Source organism: Manis pentadactyla, chromosome 10 (assembly GCF_030020395.1).
Source record: "Manis pentadactyla isolate mManPen7 chromosome 10, mManPen7.hap1, whole genome shotgun sequence".
Classification (NCBI taxonomy): Eukaryota; Metazoa; Chordata; class Mammalia; order Pholidota; family Manidae; genus Manis; species Manis pentadactyla.
This window is the reverse complement of record NC_080028.1, coordinates 71,066,886-71,086,579: the sequence shown is the minus strand read 5'-3', so window position 1 is coordinate 71,086,579 and position 19,694 is coordinate 71,066,886. Positions and strand designations below refer to the sequence as shown.

General features: G+C 39.1%; 1 protein-coding gene across 7 annotated transcripts in view; it reads right to left on the bottom strand.

Moving 5' to 3' along the window:
• PARN (poly(A)-specific ribonuclease) overlaps positions 1 to 19,694 on the bottom strand; it is a 188,574-nt gene that overhangs the window by 33,662 nt on the left and 135,218 nt on the right. For all 7 annotated transcript variants that reach the window (XR_008992103.1, XR_008992104.1, XM_036917868.2 and 4 more), the window contains one exon: positions 7,917 to 8,106. Coding sequence is in view for 5 of the 7 variants with exons in the window: in XM_036917868.2 (XP_036773763.1) it covers positions 7,917 to 8,106 (190 nt within the window). In the remaining 2 variants the exon portion in view is untranslated. The remainder of the gene's footprint in view (positions 1 to 7,916; positions 8,107 to 19,694) is intronic.

Here is a 19,694-nt window from a genome sequence, read left to right as displayed (position 1 = left end):
GTCTCCTTAATTATAAAATAAGTTATTGGGAGGATTAAATGAGAAAACAAAACACATGTTACAGTGCCTGGCATATGGTAGACACTTAAATTCCAGAGCCTTCTCTGTTCCCTCCCTATCCCATGGTGGGCAAAAGGAAAGGTCTGTGTTTGTAGAGAGGATGTTGATTTGAGTATTCAGAGGCAGTGGTCCAAATCTCTGAGTGTTGTACAGCACAGTCCTGATGGCTGGAAAGGGAAGGAGGGAAGTGGGTAGCAGCCTCCCCAGCTGGCAAGCAAGCCATCAGCTACAGCCATTTGTTAACTTATGGGTGTCTGGAGCCTGCAGACACCCAAAAATATGCTACCCCATACTACCCAAACTGTATGCAAGGTTTCTGTGGAAATGTATACAAGGTTTCTAGAAGACATAGTTCCATTTTGCCCCAACATTTCATTATGGAAACTTTAAATACAGAATAGTTTAAAGAATTGTATAGTAAACATCCATTTAGCCATCTCTTAGATTCTATAATTAGTTCTATTTTGGGAATGGAGATTTGAAAATAAAAGATTTTAGTTCTTTTGCATTGAGAAAAAGGGGCATAAAGGGGGGATCTGAATGTTCCCATCTGGAGAGCACCTGGCTTCTGCACTGAATGAAATGAAATCTTTGCTTCAGAGATCCTTGAATGGACAGGAGGAAGCCCCTCAAATCTGTAGACAGCATTCAAACACTGAATGACCTATCAGCACAGTGACAAACTTGGTGTTGGGCCACAGCCATCATTCTTCATACTCACTCCCAACCTCCCCCAAATAAATGCAAACATGCTTTTGCTTCTGCTGGCTTATAATGCGCTAGTGGAATTTTTTTAAATCATAAAGTGTCAAAAAAAGAGCTGATATAAAAATGTTAAGGATTTCTACATCTGGCAGCTAAAATATAGGATTTAGACATTTCATACTTTATTTCAGCTAGAACTACTACAAGTAAGATAGAAATAGTAACTGCACATGGAATGAATAAATCAAACAGGAAATTTGTTTTATATTTAGTTAAGAGACAAGTAAAAATACCATTTCACTTCCCTATCATCTAAATGTGCTGAGGGCAATTTCAATTATGAGCACCATTAAAAAAAATTAGGCCCTTACATGAAGATAAGTTTGAATAATATTACACATTGTTAGAAACACAGATAATTACTTTTAATTATGGCTAATCAAATAAATAACAGAGATAGGGGAAGAAAACAATTTTCAAATATTACTACACAAAACATGAAAGCATTTCAAAACATCAAAAGTGTACGGTGGGATTAAAGTGGGCTCTCATGTTATTTAAAATAAAATCTTAGGATCACATACTGCTTTAAACAGAGGTAAGAGAAGGCTTTCAGCACCTAATTCTAAATTTCTGCATATACTTTTCAATGGAAATGCTGGGTTTTACTGGAGACAGTGGCTGTTTTAAAGTATTCCTGGTCCCTCATCAGCATCATAGAGACCACAAGTCAAGTTCTACTATTAACAGCTGCACTCCAAGTTGCCTGCATCTTTAAAAATTTTTTAATGGTGGGAAAATACACATAAAAGTTATCATCTTAACCACTTAAAGCGTACAGTTCAGTAATATTAAGTACAGTCACAAGGCTGTGTGGCCAATCACCAGAACTCTTTTCTTCTCGCAAAACAGAAACTCTACACCTACTAAACCACTCCCCATTCCCCCACCCAGAGTCTGTGGCAACCACAGTTCCACTTTCTGTCTCTATGAGTCTGACTGTTCTAGGAACCTCATAGAAATGGAATCATACATACAGTGTTTGCCATTTTGTGACTGGCCCATTTCACTTAGCATAATGTCCTCAAGGTTCATCCATATTGCAGCATGTGTCTGAATTTCCTTCTTTTTTTAAAGTTGAATAATATTCCACTGTATGTATATAATACATTTTACATCCAAGTTGCCCGCTTCTCTTTTTATGTTACTCTTTGGAATCTTGTGGCAGCACCTCCTCTTAAAGAAGCAATGGTGTCCTGATCTACTGGCCCAAGAGAGATGGGCTGGATCAGTTCATCTTTTCCTGACATCAGCCAGGCAGATGGACATAAGGGATATTTTTAGAGCTGTTCCTATATCTTGACTTAAAAGCACCCAGGTTTTACGTCTTAGGGACATTCCATGGTAAAACCAACTTGCCTGGTTAATCATTCCATTTTATTAGTAACTACATACTTTACAATTCTGCATTTACATTAACCAGACTCTAGTTTTATGCTGACTGCTTATTTGAATTTCTTAAAAATACTCCCTCCAGACCAGTCTGATCCTTTCAGTTGTTCAGATGCAGAAAGGAGCCATGTAAGTGGGAGGACTGAGGGTAGTGGTAACTTTTCCTTTCTTACTTAAAAAAATCATTTAGAACAGATGTTCAAGGTCTCTACCACCTTTCCAGTCTGAAATTAGCACAGCCCTTAAAGGATAATTAGACATAGTCAAAATCAGAAAGAGGAGGGGGAAGGTAGCTGATCAGCACAAAGAGCTCTGTCTACTGCAGAACCAGCTCTATGATCTAGAGCAGGACACTTCCCTTCTCTGAGTTTCTTTATCAGTGAAATATACTAATATTGCTACCTAACCCCTCAGTCCTCTGTGAGGATAAAGAACCATGACTTTTCTCGTAACAGCACTGGTTGAGAATGGTTCCTACTGCCCTTTCCCTCCAGGGACTGTTGCAGGCTGAATGGACCCAACAATTCCCCCTCCTCCTACCACCAAGTCACTTTCCTCTGGACCTGTTGCAGCTCTTCTACTTAAAAACAACCAATCCATCAAAAACCAAGATTCTACTAAGGAGATGACCAGTATTAAGCATGCTAGAAGGAAGACACTTCAGTATTTTTGATATTGGCTTATATAACTGAAGTCTGCTCCTTTTAACATTTTTAAAAACTAATGGTTTTATACTGATGATCTGTGGGACTAGACATTTAAACCCTCTCCCCAAAGAAGTAAGGTAGAAACTCAGAGGTTTTAAACTTATGGCTTCTTTAACATCTTTTAAAAAAGAAAACATTATTTGTTAAAATGAGAGTCTCTCTCAAACATGCACACTTACAGGTACAGATGTACCATGTACCAAAAAGGCAACTTAACACCGTGAGCTATGGATCCCAAATGCCTGTAGATTAGAATTCTGCATAACTTCAGCTAAATAATTTAGCCTCTCTGAGACTCAATATTCTCATATATAAATTAGGAATATCACCAAGGGTTTCACTAAGTTGTTACACAGATTTTTAAAAAAATGATGTAAAGCACCTAGCACAGTGACTGGAATGAAGAATCTGCTCAATAAATACGGGTCTTTTTTCTAGTTTTTCACAGTGGTCTGTAGATACTCCAGTAAGCATTCTGTGTGTCAGTGAGCTTACAGCTTTATACTGATGGGGAAGAGAAAGAGATAAGAAGATGAGAAAAGGTAAAAGGAGATTGACTCATCTGAGCAATGGCCATGAATTAATTCTTCACAAAGCATCTGACTTACACAATATTCATGAATTTTGCTACAAGGTTGATCATTTAAACTAGGATTAAACATCCAGATTTAGTTGCTTAGTACTTTCTATTCTGGAGGTTGAGGAATACTAAAATCATTTGCAGTATAAAGAATCACATTTTAATAGAAGCGGAGCGAGAGTGACTTCCAAGATACAAGGCTAAATGAACAAAGGAAGGTAGAGAAAAGTATGTGTGGTCCATTACCATCTATCTAACAAAAGCTGGGGGTGTATATATGTAGTTGTCTATATATTTATAAAAGTGGAAAAATATACTAAGAACTAATAAAACTGGTTACCATGATAGGAGGAGGAAAAAAGGTAGAGAAGGCAGGGAGACACTTGGTAGATTTGACTTCGGATTCATATAAATATTCTACATAATCATAAAGCAAATTTAAACTAAAAAATAAGGCAATTCCTAAAAGTAAAAAATTAAAAAACCCAAGTGTTTACTGAGTTGGTAGCTAAAGCATGCAAGGAGAAATTACTCCAAGTTACTTTAAAATAAAGTAATTTGACTGTCATCTCTGGTCAGATATACTCTAGGGACAAAAATCACAGCAAAAAAATACAATTATTTTCAATAATTATTAGTAATGATAGTGATATGTCATTTTTAAACTATATGCAGACTGTGGTAAGGCAAATAAATAATTAATTAATATTATTAGGAACCAAATTTTCAGCATAAGGAACAAGAGAAAATTAAAAGAAGATAAGTCAGTCTGGAGTCTAACTGGAATTGGAAATTTCAGTATAAACTTATCTTAAAAAGAAGAATGAAAGAAGGAAGAAAAGACTTCCTTGCTAGCTCTTTTCATTCAAAATGGCTATAAACAACAATAACTCCAATATTAATGAATACTTTTAGAACCAAGAATATGGTTTCTAAATATGATTTCCCATGAAAAGGAACAGGCCCATTGGAGAAATGTCTGATTGCAAATATAACAGCCTTAAATATCTTAAGAATACCAGAAGTCAAAGAAACTTAAAGACTATTGAAATTGTGTAAGAAGATTCAAGAGACAACTCAAAATTGTTTTCTCTGGTCAAAAACAATATAGAGCATCAAATAGAATAGTAACTATAATGTACTAAAATATATTAAAAATGTTTTTTAAAAAACTGTAATTCAAACAAACAAGACTAACCTCATTGCTTATCTTTGGAAGGTGCTGGGAAACCAACTAATTATTCTGAAAACTGGTTTAAAAATGGTGCGTTGGAGAGAGAGATTAAAGAATTTATTCTGCGTTTTCTGTAAGAACTCTCCAAATAAACCAAATGGATGATGGGAAGAATTTTTTTACTTTAAATAAAAGCATTTGGGATCAAAAATGAAGTAACAAACAATAACATTACTATTTGCAACACTTAATGAAATAATGAATCTAGCTATTGATCATTAATGGCTACTAAACCCATCAGGTAAAAAGCTGATAGGGAACTTTATATTGGATGGACTAGGCTGACATCTGAACCCACTTGATCAATCTAATCACAAAGAGACAAGAAGACATTTTGTGCCATCCAATGTGATGTAATGGGAAATATACAAAATCACCTATGACGAATAACATATTAAATCCAAAATAGCTAGAAGAAAAGAAATAAGAACAAGAGGATAAACAAATGAAAAACCAAAAAGGTTAAAAACTGAGTCATAGAAATAATTGATAAACACCATGCAAGAAAAAAAGAGAAGAAACAAATTACCAATAAAAGGAATTTTTAAAGGGGCATAATTATAGATTCTATGAATACTAAAATTATAAGGGATTATTTTGAACTAATAGTTTTATGCTAATGAATTTGACAACTTGAAATGAAGTATTCCTTGAAAAACACAAATTACTAAAAGTGATACAGGAAGAAACAGAAAATCTAAATAGTTCAGTATCTAGTAAAGAAATTGCATTCATAATCAAAATCCATTCCACAAAAAAAAACTTTACGCCCAGATGTCTTCACAGGTAAACCCTACCAAATATTTAAGAAAAATCCTACACACACTGTCAGAAAATAACAGAGAGGAACTTTCGAATAACCAGTTTTATGAGGTCAGCATAGTCCTGACATTAAACAGTTGCAGGGTAGGTCAATATACAACAATTATTTATATGTCTACATCAAAGCAGCAAACAATCTGAAAATGAAATTTAAGAAACAGTTCCTGTTAAATAGCATCAATAATATAAAATATTTAGTAAGAAAATTAATATAAGACATATAAGACTTCTACAGGAAAAACTAGTGAAGAAACAGACAAGATGGTTCTAAAATGTATGTGGAACACAAAGAATCTAGAATAGCCAAAGCAATATGACAAAAAAGAACAATGTTGGAGTGTTTATGCTATCTGATTTTAAGACTTACCATAAAGTTACAGAAATAAGAAAGTGTAGTACTGGCATAAAAATGGGTCAAGTAGAAGAGTCCAGAAATAATCCTAGATATACATGGTCAATTTATTTTTGACAGAAGTGCCAAGCCAATCCAAAGAGGAAAGACAAGTCTTTTTAACAAACATCGCTAGAACAAGTGAATATCCAAATAGAAAAAACTAAACCCTGACTCCTATCTCATTCTATATATAAAATTAAGTTGAAATGGGTCATGACTTAAACATAAAAGCTACAACTACAAACCTAGAAGAAAATCATTGCATCCTAAGGGTAGGCAAAGATTTTCTGGCAGGGAAAAACCCCAATAACCATAAAAGAAAAAAAACTGCAAACCGGACTTCATCAAAATAAAAAATATCTGCTCACCAAAAAACATCACTAATAAAATGAATATGCAACCCCAGGCTTGAAAAAATACATCTGTAGAACATATATCTGACAACGGATGTGCATCCAGAATACAAAAAGAACTTCTACAAAGCAATAGTAAAAAGGCAAACAATACAATTAGCAATGGGCAACGGACTTAAATATCTACTCCAAAAAGAAGGTATCTAAACAGTCAATAAGCACACAAAAAAGGTGGTCAACATTAGTCATCAAAGAAATGCAAAATAAAACCACAATTCAGTATAACTGTATGTTCTCTACAATGGCTAAAATAAAAAAGACTGACAGCACTAAATATTGCCAAGGATGTAGAGTAACTGAAACTTTCATATAATACTGGTGGAGTATAAGATGGCACTTCTAGTTTGAAGGACTATTTGGCTGTGCTTGTAAATTTTAACATACCTACCCTAAGTACCAACAATTCCATTCATAGAAATTTACTCAGGAGGATGAAAACATGTGCTCACAAGAAATTTTTTACAGAAATGTTCATAGCAGTTTTATTTATAATAGTCCCAAACTGGAAATAACACAAATGTTCAACAGAGAACAAATAAATGCATACTTATGCAATACTACTGAACAATAAAAAATAATGAACTCCTGATACACACAGTATCAAGAATAAGTTTCTATAACATGGTGAGTGAAAGAAGCGCAACAATACCATATGGTTCCACTTTTTATAAACTCCAAAAATAATAAAAATTAATCCAAAGTAACAGAAATTAGAAATAGTTGCTCAGTGCAGTAGGGGCATAGGGTTGCTTGAAAGGAGGGAACAGGAAATTTGGCGGGGGGAGAAATGTTCTCTATCTTGGATTGATAGTGGTTACATGGATGTATATAACTGTTAAAAGTCTTTCAACTAAACATTTTAGATATGTACATTTTATAGTACATTATAGCTCAATTTAAAAAATCTCTAAAAAGCCATTTAAAAAGTCTGGATGGCAATCCAAAATACTAACAGTGACTGTTTCTCTGTCACTAGTAGTGGTAGGAATACGGCTGATTTTTTTTCTTCTGTTAATTCACACTTTTCTAATCTTCACAATTTTCTATAATGAACTCTTTCCCTGTTTTCTATACCTATGTTTTGTAGTTTCAAAAGGATACCAAGATGTTAATGGTATTCATCACCTGAAGGCAGGATTACGGGTAATTAAGGAAGTATGCATCAAGTTCTCTTTCTACAGTAGGCATGTGGTTCAGTGTCTACATGGGATCTAAAAGGAGTGCAGAAGCCCAGTCAGAAGAAACACGGCAGACTGAGAAAAGAAAGGGATCCTGGTGGGCAAATCAGAGAACCTGTTTCCTCACTGGTAAGCTGGGGATAAGATGTACCCTGTCTCCCCAATGGGGTTTTGTGAGTGTTAACTGAAACAGCTGTGGTCTCTACAGCACAGAAGGAATTAAGGTAATAGTTAACTTCTGATATTATGTGTAAGGTGGAAAAGTTTTTCTCAAAAGTCAGATTTATTACTTACAATCCTGTAAGAGGTGACAAAAAAAGCTTTTTCTACAATAACTCTGCCCTTTTAAATCAACACCCAAGAACTCTTACCTATTGGTGCGGTAATAGTGGTTCTGCAGAGCATAGGATATGCACTTAGTGTTTAACTGCTTTCTCTCAACTTCCTTCCAATTATCTTCTGTCCACTTTCTCTTGATCTGCTTCTCCTCATGTTTTTTCCCCACATAGTCAGCATAGGTCTGGATCCGATAGCTTTCTGCGTATTTGCTGGTATTGACAGCTACAAGGAAAAGAAAAAGGTCCTTATGAAAGAGTCTGGCCCCAGAGGTGTCACTTTTAACAAGGCGTGAGGTAGTCAGAGGAGCCCTGGGTTCAGCATGAGCTCCTACCTGGCTCTGTCATTAGAAGCCAAGTGGCCTCGGGGATGTCCCATAGGCTCTCCGAGTCTGTTTTCTCATCCAGAAGAAAGAGTCACTGCTCCCTAACCTCCCTTACAGTGTGAATATGCTCTGTAAACTACAAAGAACCACAATGAGGCAAGAAAAATACTGATTTTCCAAATATTTTCAGGTAATATTACTGCTTGAAAATTATTCTTTTCAGGGTAAGAAAACAAAACATAACAAAAGCAAACCACCAAGGGAAAACTGTAAACCCTCACTTATTTTGCTAAAATAAAAATGACAACTAAAGCAGTTAATGGCAACAGTGCTGATCGCTGTGTCAAATACTGAAGGTCTACCATACGATTGTGCCCAGGTCTGCACATGTGGTGTCTAATCTTCACGGTGTATTTGCAACAGAGTGTTTGTCTTTACTGATGACAAAGCAGGGACACAGTGGTCAGGTGATTACCACATGCTACATCAGAGTTTGGTGACAGTGCTGAGATGTAAAACTAGGTTGCTCCAACCCTAAGACCAGAGCCCTTCTTTCTACTCTGAACCTCACTTTAGACTCTGCAAATTCAAGGTATCCCCACAAACTTGAGACATGCTTCTTCTCCTTCTGCTCTTAAAGACTGCTAATCTCTGTAATGTACCTCTGGCTCACAGGAGTACTTGAAGGCCGGAGCTTATTCCCTCCTCGGTGTTAATGCTTGACTAAGGCCAGGTCAGTTTTTCTGTAACCCCTTGCTGCCCCCTCCTCTGAGGCTGGCCGATGGAGCATGCTATTAGCATGGGGAGTGAGGACCCAAGGAGGAAGCCCTGTGGGTGGATGGGCACCCATTCTCTGGGTCTGGGTTCTGAAGTTTGAGCATATACTCTCCTTACCCACTATCACAAATTTATTACCCACACTGGCAGTGAGACAGTGGGAGCCAAGCCATGCCAGCTGGGGATCTAAGGAGCAGACTTGGTACCTGGGTGGCTGCAAAAGCACTATGACATCTGAAAAAGAGTCTGTATACTCCTAATTCTTGGTACAGATTAGTTGTCAGTAAATATTACGTGAATGAATGCATGAAAGAATGCAGCAAGTGGTGATGAGTATGCAGTCTTTGAGCACATCAGAGCTGGACAAGAAAGTCCAGTATATTAGGTACCGTAAATAAGAGGGAAGGATGGATAACTGTATGAGAGGCAAATACTCCATATTTTCAACACTTGACTCTTTTAATCTTCACCCCAAGTGGACCAGATTTACCTAAAACTTGTCAGCACAGAATTGGTTTACAGAATGTCATGTCCTGAATGTTTAGCATCCGAACAGCAAAGCAAAATAAAACAACAACAACAAAACAAAACAAAACAAAACCCCATTCTTTAAAAACCACACATTTTTACTAAGGGGTTTGCTGTACTTTTCAAATATTCACTTTAAAGAGGAAAAAAGGGGGAAAAATCCCTCAGAGTATTAAAGAACTTTTATTCAAAGTCTCCCAAAGAAGTGGAGTGAGTTACTGAAATATGAGCTCAAAACAGCATGCTCTGCCTCCCTCACAAGCATCCAGTTCTGGAGATGTGCTATTGATAAGAGAGACTTATCAGAGAACCACAGAAATAGGATCCTTTCTTGAAGTTTTTATTCCTCAGCACAGTTACTCTTCTTGCTTCCAATGGGCCACGTTTCTGACTTTTTCACTCATTTATCTGACCACCCAACAATTTATGTATGCAACAAATACCAGCCATCCATGCTTCCACCCAGCAATTGCTCACTGAGTGGCTGTTGCAGGACTGTGATACAAATTTGGTAAAACAAGACAATTTCCACCCTCTCAAGTTTACCCTGTCACATTCCAGCTTCACATAGAGTGGATTTCCCTATAAGCTTGAGACCAACTACTAAAACAGGTTAGTCTAGCAATGGGACACTACTGAGACCCCATAGATTCTACCATCATTACTTTACACTGATATTGGTCAACGAACACTTCCTGGATTTTCCCCTTAAAGTTTCATTCCTTATTCTGGCAGGTTTATTTTGCAAGCGTGCCCCAAAGGGATGACATATGCTATAACCCCTCTCTCAAGTTTAACTTGGACTACCAAGTGAAAGAGGAGGCTTGAGTCAACATTCCCCCTGAAAGCAAAGGTGATGAGAGGGTCATAAGGGAGCCAAGATGATCTATTTAGCAGTATCTGACTGTTTCCAATAATTCCGCTCTTGGCCCCAGGGACAAATGTTACAAACAACTCCCTGTCCATGTGGGGGAATTTATTTGAGCACATTTGGAATTAGGATCTCTTAAAAGGGGAAACAAGTAACAATCCACTTTTCACTGCTGGCCTTCACATGGTAATAATTTACCAGCATTCCTTCAAGCCCCAGCAGCTTTGCAGCTCTCGGCCTTTAATCTAGAAGCCAAGCTCTGGCTCAAAGCCACCCCTCTAATGGATGAATCAGCAAAATGAATTGGCTGTCAGCTGTGTCCTCCAGTGATTCCAGCCCCCTGTCAGCAGCAGCATGTAGCAGGCTGCATGGTAACACTAACCTTTTCCAAATTTGTCAGGGAGATGACTCCAGGCCATCTTTCAGTTGGACCGCTTTGTTAAAGCCACTGGGGAACCAAACACATTGAAAGCCCTCCTTGTTTCCATGTAGGTGAGGAAGAGCAGTTTCTTTCACACAATAGTCTCATCTACTCATGGCTTCATTACTTGACACTCTCTCTGCACACATTACAGCATTTATTCTTCACAACAACCCCATGAGGAAGGAATGTTCTGGCTACCATACAGATAGGAGACTGAGCATCAGGGAAGCTAAGCAGCTTGTCTAAGGCCTAGTAAGCAAGCAACAAAGCTGGTTTGGAACTAATACATGATTTTTTTTTGTTTTTAATGTGATATTGCCACGTCTGCCACATATTTGTGTATTTATTTAGATTCGACAATTGTCATAAAATGCCTCCTTTACCAGGAATTTCCAAGAATTACTTAAAATGTTTAGATTTTTTCTAAAAATTAAGAACTTTCCACTATTATGAAGCAAAGAAACTTTCCACTATCTCCAACAAAGTTGATACATACATTATGTTTACGGACAAGACAACTTAAGATGTAGACTCCTTCCTAAGTTGATCTATAGATTTAATGCTACTCCAGTAAAAAAAACAAAAAAAACAAAAAAAAACATTTTAATAAAACATTGACAAAATTTTTTAAATGAAATAAAAAAAAATCTCTACTAGCAACAAAGCAGTAGTAGCCAGGGATAGGACAAGATCAACTAAAGGGGATGAGGGAATTCTGGGGGTGATGGAGCTGTTCTGTACCTTGACTGTGGTAGTAGTTACATGACTATATATGTGTTTGCTGAGACACAGAACTACACAACAAAGAAGGTAATTTCACTAAATATAAATTACACCTCAATTATTCTGTGGAATTTAAAAAGTTAACTCCAAAATTTAAATGAAGAATAAACAGAGCAACAAAAGCCCAGACATTTCTGAAGCAGAGTGAGGAAGGGAGACTTGCCCCACTAGATAAAGAAGCTTACTGTAAAACTAAAGTAATGGAGACAATCTAGTCATGGGGAAAGATACAGAGACCAATGGTGCAGAAAAGCCTAGAAATAGCTGCATCTGTGAAGCTTTGGTTTTTGACAGAGACAGCGTAACAGAAAGTGCAGAAAAGAAAAAGTTGGAAAAACTGTTTATCCATAGGAAAAAAATGAAATTGGATTCTTTCTTACACCAGGCTGAAATATCAACTCCAGATGGATGAAGAACCTAAATGTCAAAAACAAACTTTCAGAACTTAAAAAGAAAATATAAGTGAATATCTTTCTGAGCTTGAAGTAGGAAAGAATTTACAAAGATACAAAAAATGTTAAGCATAAAAAAAGATAAGTTTGGCTACATTAATATTAAAACTTTTGTCCATCAGAAGACACTTTAAAGAGAGTGAAGGCAATCTACAAACTGGGAGAGGATATTTATAACACATGCAGCTGATGGAGGATTAGCACCAGAATATACAAAGACGCTTACAAATCAGTTAGAAAACACCCAACAGAAAACTGGGCAAAAGACATGAAACGCATGCAGACGCTTCACAGAAAAGGAAGCATGTAATGCCAATAATCGTCATATAAAAGGATGCTTAACCCAAGACAAAGGCAAATTACAACCACAAAAAAATTCCATTTTGTATCTATTTCACTAGCAAAATTAAAAAGATTGCTAATACTAACAATTGGGAGGACAGGAAGCAATGGGATCTCCACTGGTACTGCCACTTTGGAAAACAAGTGTACTCATTTAAAGCTGATCCACTGATCCTGCAATTCCACACCTAGATATATATTAATACCTACGTATTAAGAGATAACTACAAGATTTTTTTTTTTAAAGCACACACTGTTTATGACAGCCAAAAAAAGGGGAGAGAGAGAGACGAGAAGAGGGAGGGAGATGGAAAGAAAGAAACATCTCCATCAACAGGTGAGTGGATCAGTTGTGGTGTATTCCCACAATGGAATATTGTGTAACTAGTCATAAACTACTGCTACAGACAGTAAGATGGACGGATTTTAGTAATGTAATGGCAAGTGAAAAATGTAAGTTCACGAAATCTGTTTGTAGTGATACCTTATTATGTTCAAAAACAATATTAAACAAAAAAACAAACCAACAGAGATATATCCAGGACGGTGTATGCACATGTAAAAGAGAGCAAAAAAGCAAGAAAATGATCAGCACAGCTTTTGGGAAGAGTAGCTGCCCTAGGCAGTGGATCAGGAGGATGGGATGCCAGAACAACAGAGATGTAACTTATTGGCAATATTTTAGTTCTCTGGTTGAGGGGTGGTTTCACAGATGTTCATGACATTATAAGCAAACAAATTGTTTTGGTTTTCTGTTGTTTACCCTGTGCAAATACTAAGGGCCTTTCCAATACAAACTAAGTTGGGTAAAAGTTACCCCGGTTTCAATGGCTCTGGTGATGTGGAGGTGCCCCCAAACGGGCCATGTGCTGTAAACGAGGGCTGCTGCTGAGACGCCAGACTTCCCAAACCTTACTCGGGAGCTACAAACATTTGTGGAGTCTGCTTATCAGACATTGAAATCAGTTTATTGCAACAAGTGCTAGGAATAGGTGGGGGGAGCACTAAGGCACTGCTGAAGCAGTTACACACCATTTAGTCCCGCGTTTTTGACAATGGCTATCCTCAGCCAACATCAAGTTCTCAATTTCGAAGGGAATTACCTATACTGTTACTAGTCCAATGGTTACAGAAAAAGAAATTTTTATGGGCTACTAACTTCGCCAGGCATGAAAAACCCTGTAAACTACGGAAATTGAGTCTCAGAAGGAGGGACTAGCCCAAGGTCCCAGAGATTTTGAGTGTTTGGGCTGGATCCAAACCAAAGCCTACGTTCTTTTTGGTGACACCACGTGCACTGGAAGGGTCCCAAACTGTGTCATTTAGAGTTAACACAGGCATATACATCTGTCTGCAAGAGAACCACAGTCTGTCAGTCTCTCCACACAGCAGTTTTGTGTGAACAGCAGAAGGAATCTCTGTATCACAACCTAGTATGTTATCCCACCACAAACAGTGTGACCTCTGCTGGCTCCGCAGACCCAGACCTGACTCCTGTATGTCATGTGTGCTTTAACGCTGCCCACCTCTGACGTCCTCACGATGGCCTCTCCCTGCTCCTCCTTTGGCTGCCAGCCCAGAGCTGTCACTACAGTGCCGTCATTTTGGCTTTTCACCCCATGCCAGGATGACACCAAATGTAGTTTTGTATCTGCTGGTTTATTTAAATATGAACACACTGCATACAAAAGTTTTCTCATATCCCATGTAATTTTGATCAGGTTTGGATTTATAAAACATTGATTGCTTCTCCACTTTGATGAGATAGGGAATGGAGGGTTTTATTGTGGATTCTACAGGACAGCAAACTGCACACTCTTTAAAGAAAGGAGATAAAAACAAAACAAAATAAAACAAACACACCCAACCCTAATGGTCACTATGAATATTTTTTTGTGTTAAAAAAAATGATGATGAATATTTCTCCTCAACTCATCCAAGAGCTATGCAGACACTAGGGCACCTGAGGACCTGGGGGCCTGACAGACACATGCTGTAGTATGTGTGCTCGAATAGGTGAAAGTGGGCAGCTCAAAAAACGAGAGCCCTTGGCTTTACCCTCTCAAGTCCACCCTTTTCCTCTTGACACAATCCATTCTCTAGTCTTGAAGATAAAGTCCTGCCAGTGTGCCCTCCAGGGCCCTTGGGAATAGCCTAGCTGGGTCTGATGCTCACTTCAACTCATGCCCTCTTTCCGCATCTACCCGATAGAGCCAGGTGCTCTTTGAGGGAAAAGATTATACTATACCCTCCTCATCTTGGTAGTGCCTGGGATTTTGTAGGAATTTAATCTAAGATTATGGAAGGAAAGGAGGAAGAAAGACAGCTTTATATCTATTGGCAGCCTGTTTTTATTCAAGAGGAAAAAGCCAGAACAAGGATACATATACAGAAAATCTTTGGTTAAAGTTCCACATTGAAGCTGGATCGAGTGGACTAGAAATAAGAGAAGCTGGCTGGGCTCTGAAAAGCTGGCTCCCTTGAGCAGCAATTGTGCACAGCCATACCTGAGCCTCACAACACCAGGAAAGAAGTGCCATCAGCAGTGGAGACTCGGCAAGGCCGGCTGACTTGCCTCTTCTCATGCTTAGGACCCAGGGCCTGTGACCTTTGTCCCTTGCTCTTCCTTTCATATTTGGTACTTCTCCAACAAAGGGTAATTATTTTTTTTTGAAGTACATCAAAGAGACCCACATTCTATGAAGAGGACAAATGGAAATAGTGAAGCAGGGGGCAAGGGGGCTGACTCCTTTACTGCTGCTTCTCCACCAGCTCCATCTCAGCGTCTAACACACAGGAGGCACTCAGCAAAGGAAACGAGTTAAGGAAAAGGAAGCAGGTTCAGGTGACCACACTTATAGGGTGAGCACACAGTGTGACAGCAAGAGCAGCTGAGTCTTTAAAACGTCTCCCACACATCCTCCCTCACAGGTTCCTTACTCCCAGGAAGGTGGGCACTGTCATCCCCAATCACTGATAAAGCTGAGAGAAAACTCAACTGGCACACAGTGAGCAAGAGCGTTGAGTCCTGGTTCTGCCACCTACAAGTCATGTCAACCACTTCATGCTCTCTCCACACCACCTCCACAATTAGATAAACACACATGGACACTCATTCTGTTCACTGTTTGTATGCCTCACTTCCCTCACAGTTCTCTAAGGCCAAGAAAGTGGCAAGAAAAACACTCTTGACAAAATGGACAGAGGCTGACGTGTAAGATACAGTGACATTTACTTAAAACCTATTTAAAGGGAGGCGACAAAGTCAAGTTGGAAAACTGCAGGTTCTGAGCCCATGGAGACCTGCATTCAAATCCTGCCTAAATCTTAACTTGCATAAAGTCACCTGCCTCCCTGGGCTTCTGTTTCTTTATCCATAAAACGGGCATAACTTCCCATCTTATGAAGATGTTAGGAAGAGCAGAAAGTATGTATGTAAAGCTTTTAGCATAGGGCCTGCCACTTAGTAGATGCCTAATTAGTGAGGTATTGCAGTCAGCTTACAAAACAAATAGTTCAGACAAAAAGAACTGTGCCTAGGCCAGTGCAAGACATTCTACACTGATAGAGATCCAGCAAGCTGTAGCACACAACACCTCGGTGTGCTAGAAGCATGGGTGGCCTGCAACAGCTCATGGAATACCACTATCATTTAGAATTTGGATGTAATCGAGCAAAGCCTTTCCCATGCAAAAACGTGGAACTAAAATGGAAAATATAGAAACTAATATACCAACCATACTCAACAAGTATAAAATCAAAAAATCTGAAGTGTAATTTTTCAAAATTGTACTGAGGCCAGAATAAGTCAATTACTTTTCACTAACTCTTCTGACAACACCACAGTCTGTTTCTGAAACACTCATCACATTCATTCATTCAACAAACACTGGTGCTAGGACTGTGCTGGCACTGGGGTATGGCAGAAGGGAAGAGACACTCCCCTCTCTGAAGAAGCCCACAGTCAAGAGAAAGACGTAAAGGAACTGATCGGTAGGGTAACACCAGACAGGCATGCATCTATGTGAAAAAGGATGGTTTTAAAATGAGGAGGGGCATGAGGGAAGGCAAATAAATAATAAATATGAGATAATGAAAGGCTGACCAAGAGGGAGGTGGGTGCTATTTAAGTGCTAAGTTCCCAGGGCCTATGCCAACTGCCTTAGCATTTAGTTAATAATGTCACTAAGGAATATAGCTTCCATTAGCCAGCCTGGTGGTATTTGTTTTTTCTTTTTCTTTTCATGGTTCCTAGTTGAAAAGTTGATGAAAAATAAAGCTACCATTTATTGAGCACTTACTTATATAAGTACCATGCTAACTGCTGTACAAGCCAGAGTAATTAGTCATTTGTTCATTTAGTCATCCAGCCATCAGTTTATAAACACACTGATGCATTAAATTCTCATTTGTTCATTCATTCATCTATCCATTCATTCATAAACAAACACGCCATCTTCTAAACCTAGGCATGTGGGGAACAAGGTGGAATAGGAGACCCAGCCCTGTATTCATTGGGGAGAGAGAGTGTGCATAGCCCCACACGTGTGCTGAGGGCTAGAAAAAGGGAAGTGTTCTGGAATGTCCAGTAGGGAGCTAGTTAAGCTGAAGAAAGGGACCGTTTCTCTAAAGAAAAGGCATTCGAGTCTTTGCTCAGACTTGTGGGCTGGAGAGTAGACAGGGTACAAAATACTGGGGTGGGGAACTGGGCTCCAGGCAGAAGGAATGCCCAGGCACACTCTCTGAGTGAGGACATACAGTAGTCTTGACTGGGGAACTGAAAGAGACCATATAATGGCAGAGATCTGAAGGGCAGCAGAGGCCGTGGTGAAGCTAGAACCAGGGCTTTTAGTCAGAGCAGCGCATGGTCAGAGGTGTTTCTACAAGGTCCCTGTGACTGAAAGGAAGGAGAGAAACACGCACAGGAAAGGTACAGAGTAGAAAAGCAGTCATAAGGGCACTCTGAGGACACCAACCTTTAATCATCACGCAGAGGGAAGCCACAGGCTGGAAAGGAGGAGGGCTACCCTAGAAAGGACGGTACATGGAATTTAAGAAGGAAGAGAGCGTCAGCATGCTGAGCGGCCAGGCCAGAGGAGAGGGTCCGCTAGTTTATGGCACCAGGTCATTGGGAACCTTCTTAAGGGCCAGTTCAGTGGTGAGAGGAGACCACAACTAGACGAGGGCAAGAAGAAACAAGGGTGAAAGCAATGGATGGAGAGAGCTTGAGTTTGTAGAAGGGAGGCAGTAATTAGAAGCAAAGGCAAACTGGGATCTTGGGAGCTCTTTTGAAAAGATGGAAGAAGTTCAGCAGATTTTCACACTGTTGCAAAGAAGTCAATGGATGGGCTTTGGGATAAGGGAGAGCACAAGAGCAAAATAACTAATTGGTGGAGATGGAGGTGAATCCCAGCCTTCCTGCCTCTGATGTCATGCTTTCAACAACGATTTCACCCTACCCCTCAAAGCTGTCCACAAAGCAGCTGCTCTAAACCCAAGCCAAACAAAACAAAGGTTTTCCCAAGTGCTGACATAGCTCCTTAAAAGATGGGATAGTGATATGCAGAAGGGAAGAAGGAATTTCATGATGGAGACAAATGGAAGTGTGGAGCTCCAAGAAAGTTTAGAATTAAGAGTTTACTTTAAAAAGAGACACTTCTCCAAAGAAGAAATTCAGATGGCCAACAGGCACATGAAAAGATGCTCCACATTGCTAATCATCAGAGATGCAAATTAAAGCTACCTTTTTTTTGAAAGACAAAACACATAACCTAAAATAGGAGTTGGGAAGCAATTCCATCATTAACAGTCTTAAAGAACTTGACAGACAGCTGAAAGACCTAGGCAATTTACAACATTCTTCCTACTTCATGGGAGAAAATTAATGTCTCAACTACACAGGAACAATTTAAAGTAAAACTCAAAGATCTCCTGGATTATGTGAAATGGCAGATCCTAAACATCAAGAACACTGAATAAACTCTACTCTAGGAAGGTTAAATAGTACATATGCTTTAGTTATGCTATTTTACGACAATATCTTTGATGTCTGCTTCTGTACATATAACAAAGGAATGGAATACAGATAAATAATAATCATGGCTTATAGAGAAGTTACCAGGTACCATGTGCTGCATTAGCTCTAACCCTGGTATATTATCCTATATTCTGAAACATCCTAATTTACTAATCTTAGCACGTTCTCCTTCATCTCTAATCTTACCTTTACAAAACAGCCCTACTTTGAATACAACAAAATGGAGCTCCAGATAGATTAAGTCACTTGCCTGATGTCACAGTGCTAGATGGTGGTAAATGGCCAGACTGAACCCATCGCTGACATGTCCCCTGACATGAAGGCCTTTCACGCTCAAATAGCAGCATACTGTGTGTAATAGGCTTTCAGCCCTAACAGTATCACCAAATAATACCTACCTTTACTGCAGGAAACCTGCCCTGATGTTTTCTATTCTGTTTCTTTCTCCCTTCTTGTTTTATATTGGTGTCAACCAGCATTGCTTTCCTGACCCACTAAATGGGCCCTGACCCAAAGCTTCAAACATGCCACAGCTCAGACACCCACCATTCAAAACGGCATTTCTGTGCAACAATGAACTTTGTGTTCTAAAGGTTAATCAACAAAAAAACTTTGAGGACACAACATATTTACCAACCAGAGCCTGCATGTCACTGAACTGTGGGCTGGTGGTAGTGGCTGGGTCCAGTCAGAGTTGAGTTCTTTACTCTGGACTAGTTCTCCCTAATGACGCTTCAGATGCCAGACACAAATTACACCAAATATAAACATACAGCACACACACCAAGACCATATTCTTGGACTACTTAACCTTGGCAGTTTGTGGAGCTATTTCTGAAGTGTCAAATCTGCCATGACATTAGTGCTATTCTGATGGTGCATAAGTGCTAACTGATGGAGCTTTTCTCTGCTTCCCAGAGCCTGGTCTGCACAAAGCCCGACAGAACAGCGCACCTTCAGACTGAAAGGTTTCAATAGTAGAAAAGCTTAAAGTCTCTTTGTTTGTAAGCTGACCAGGTCTGGGAGATGCTTGGCTGCAGCAGTTACATGGTCATTAAATGTCTCTCTGTGGATATTTTGATGCAGTTTTCATTTAATGAAATAATTTACTTACACCTCATGACTCTGCCTATTCATTAACCAAGTGACACCCAGGAAGAAATGAGGGGACCTGGAGAGAGGAGAATGGCAGGCCCTCATCAGCCAGGCAGGGCTGAGCTATCTCACCTGCAAGGTAAGTCGTTCCCTTTGGGAGGGAGGGTCTCGTCACCACA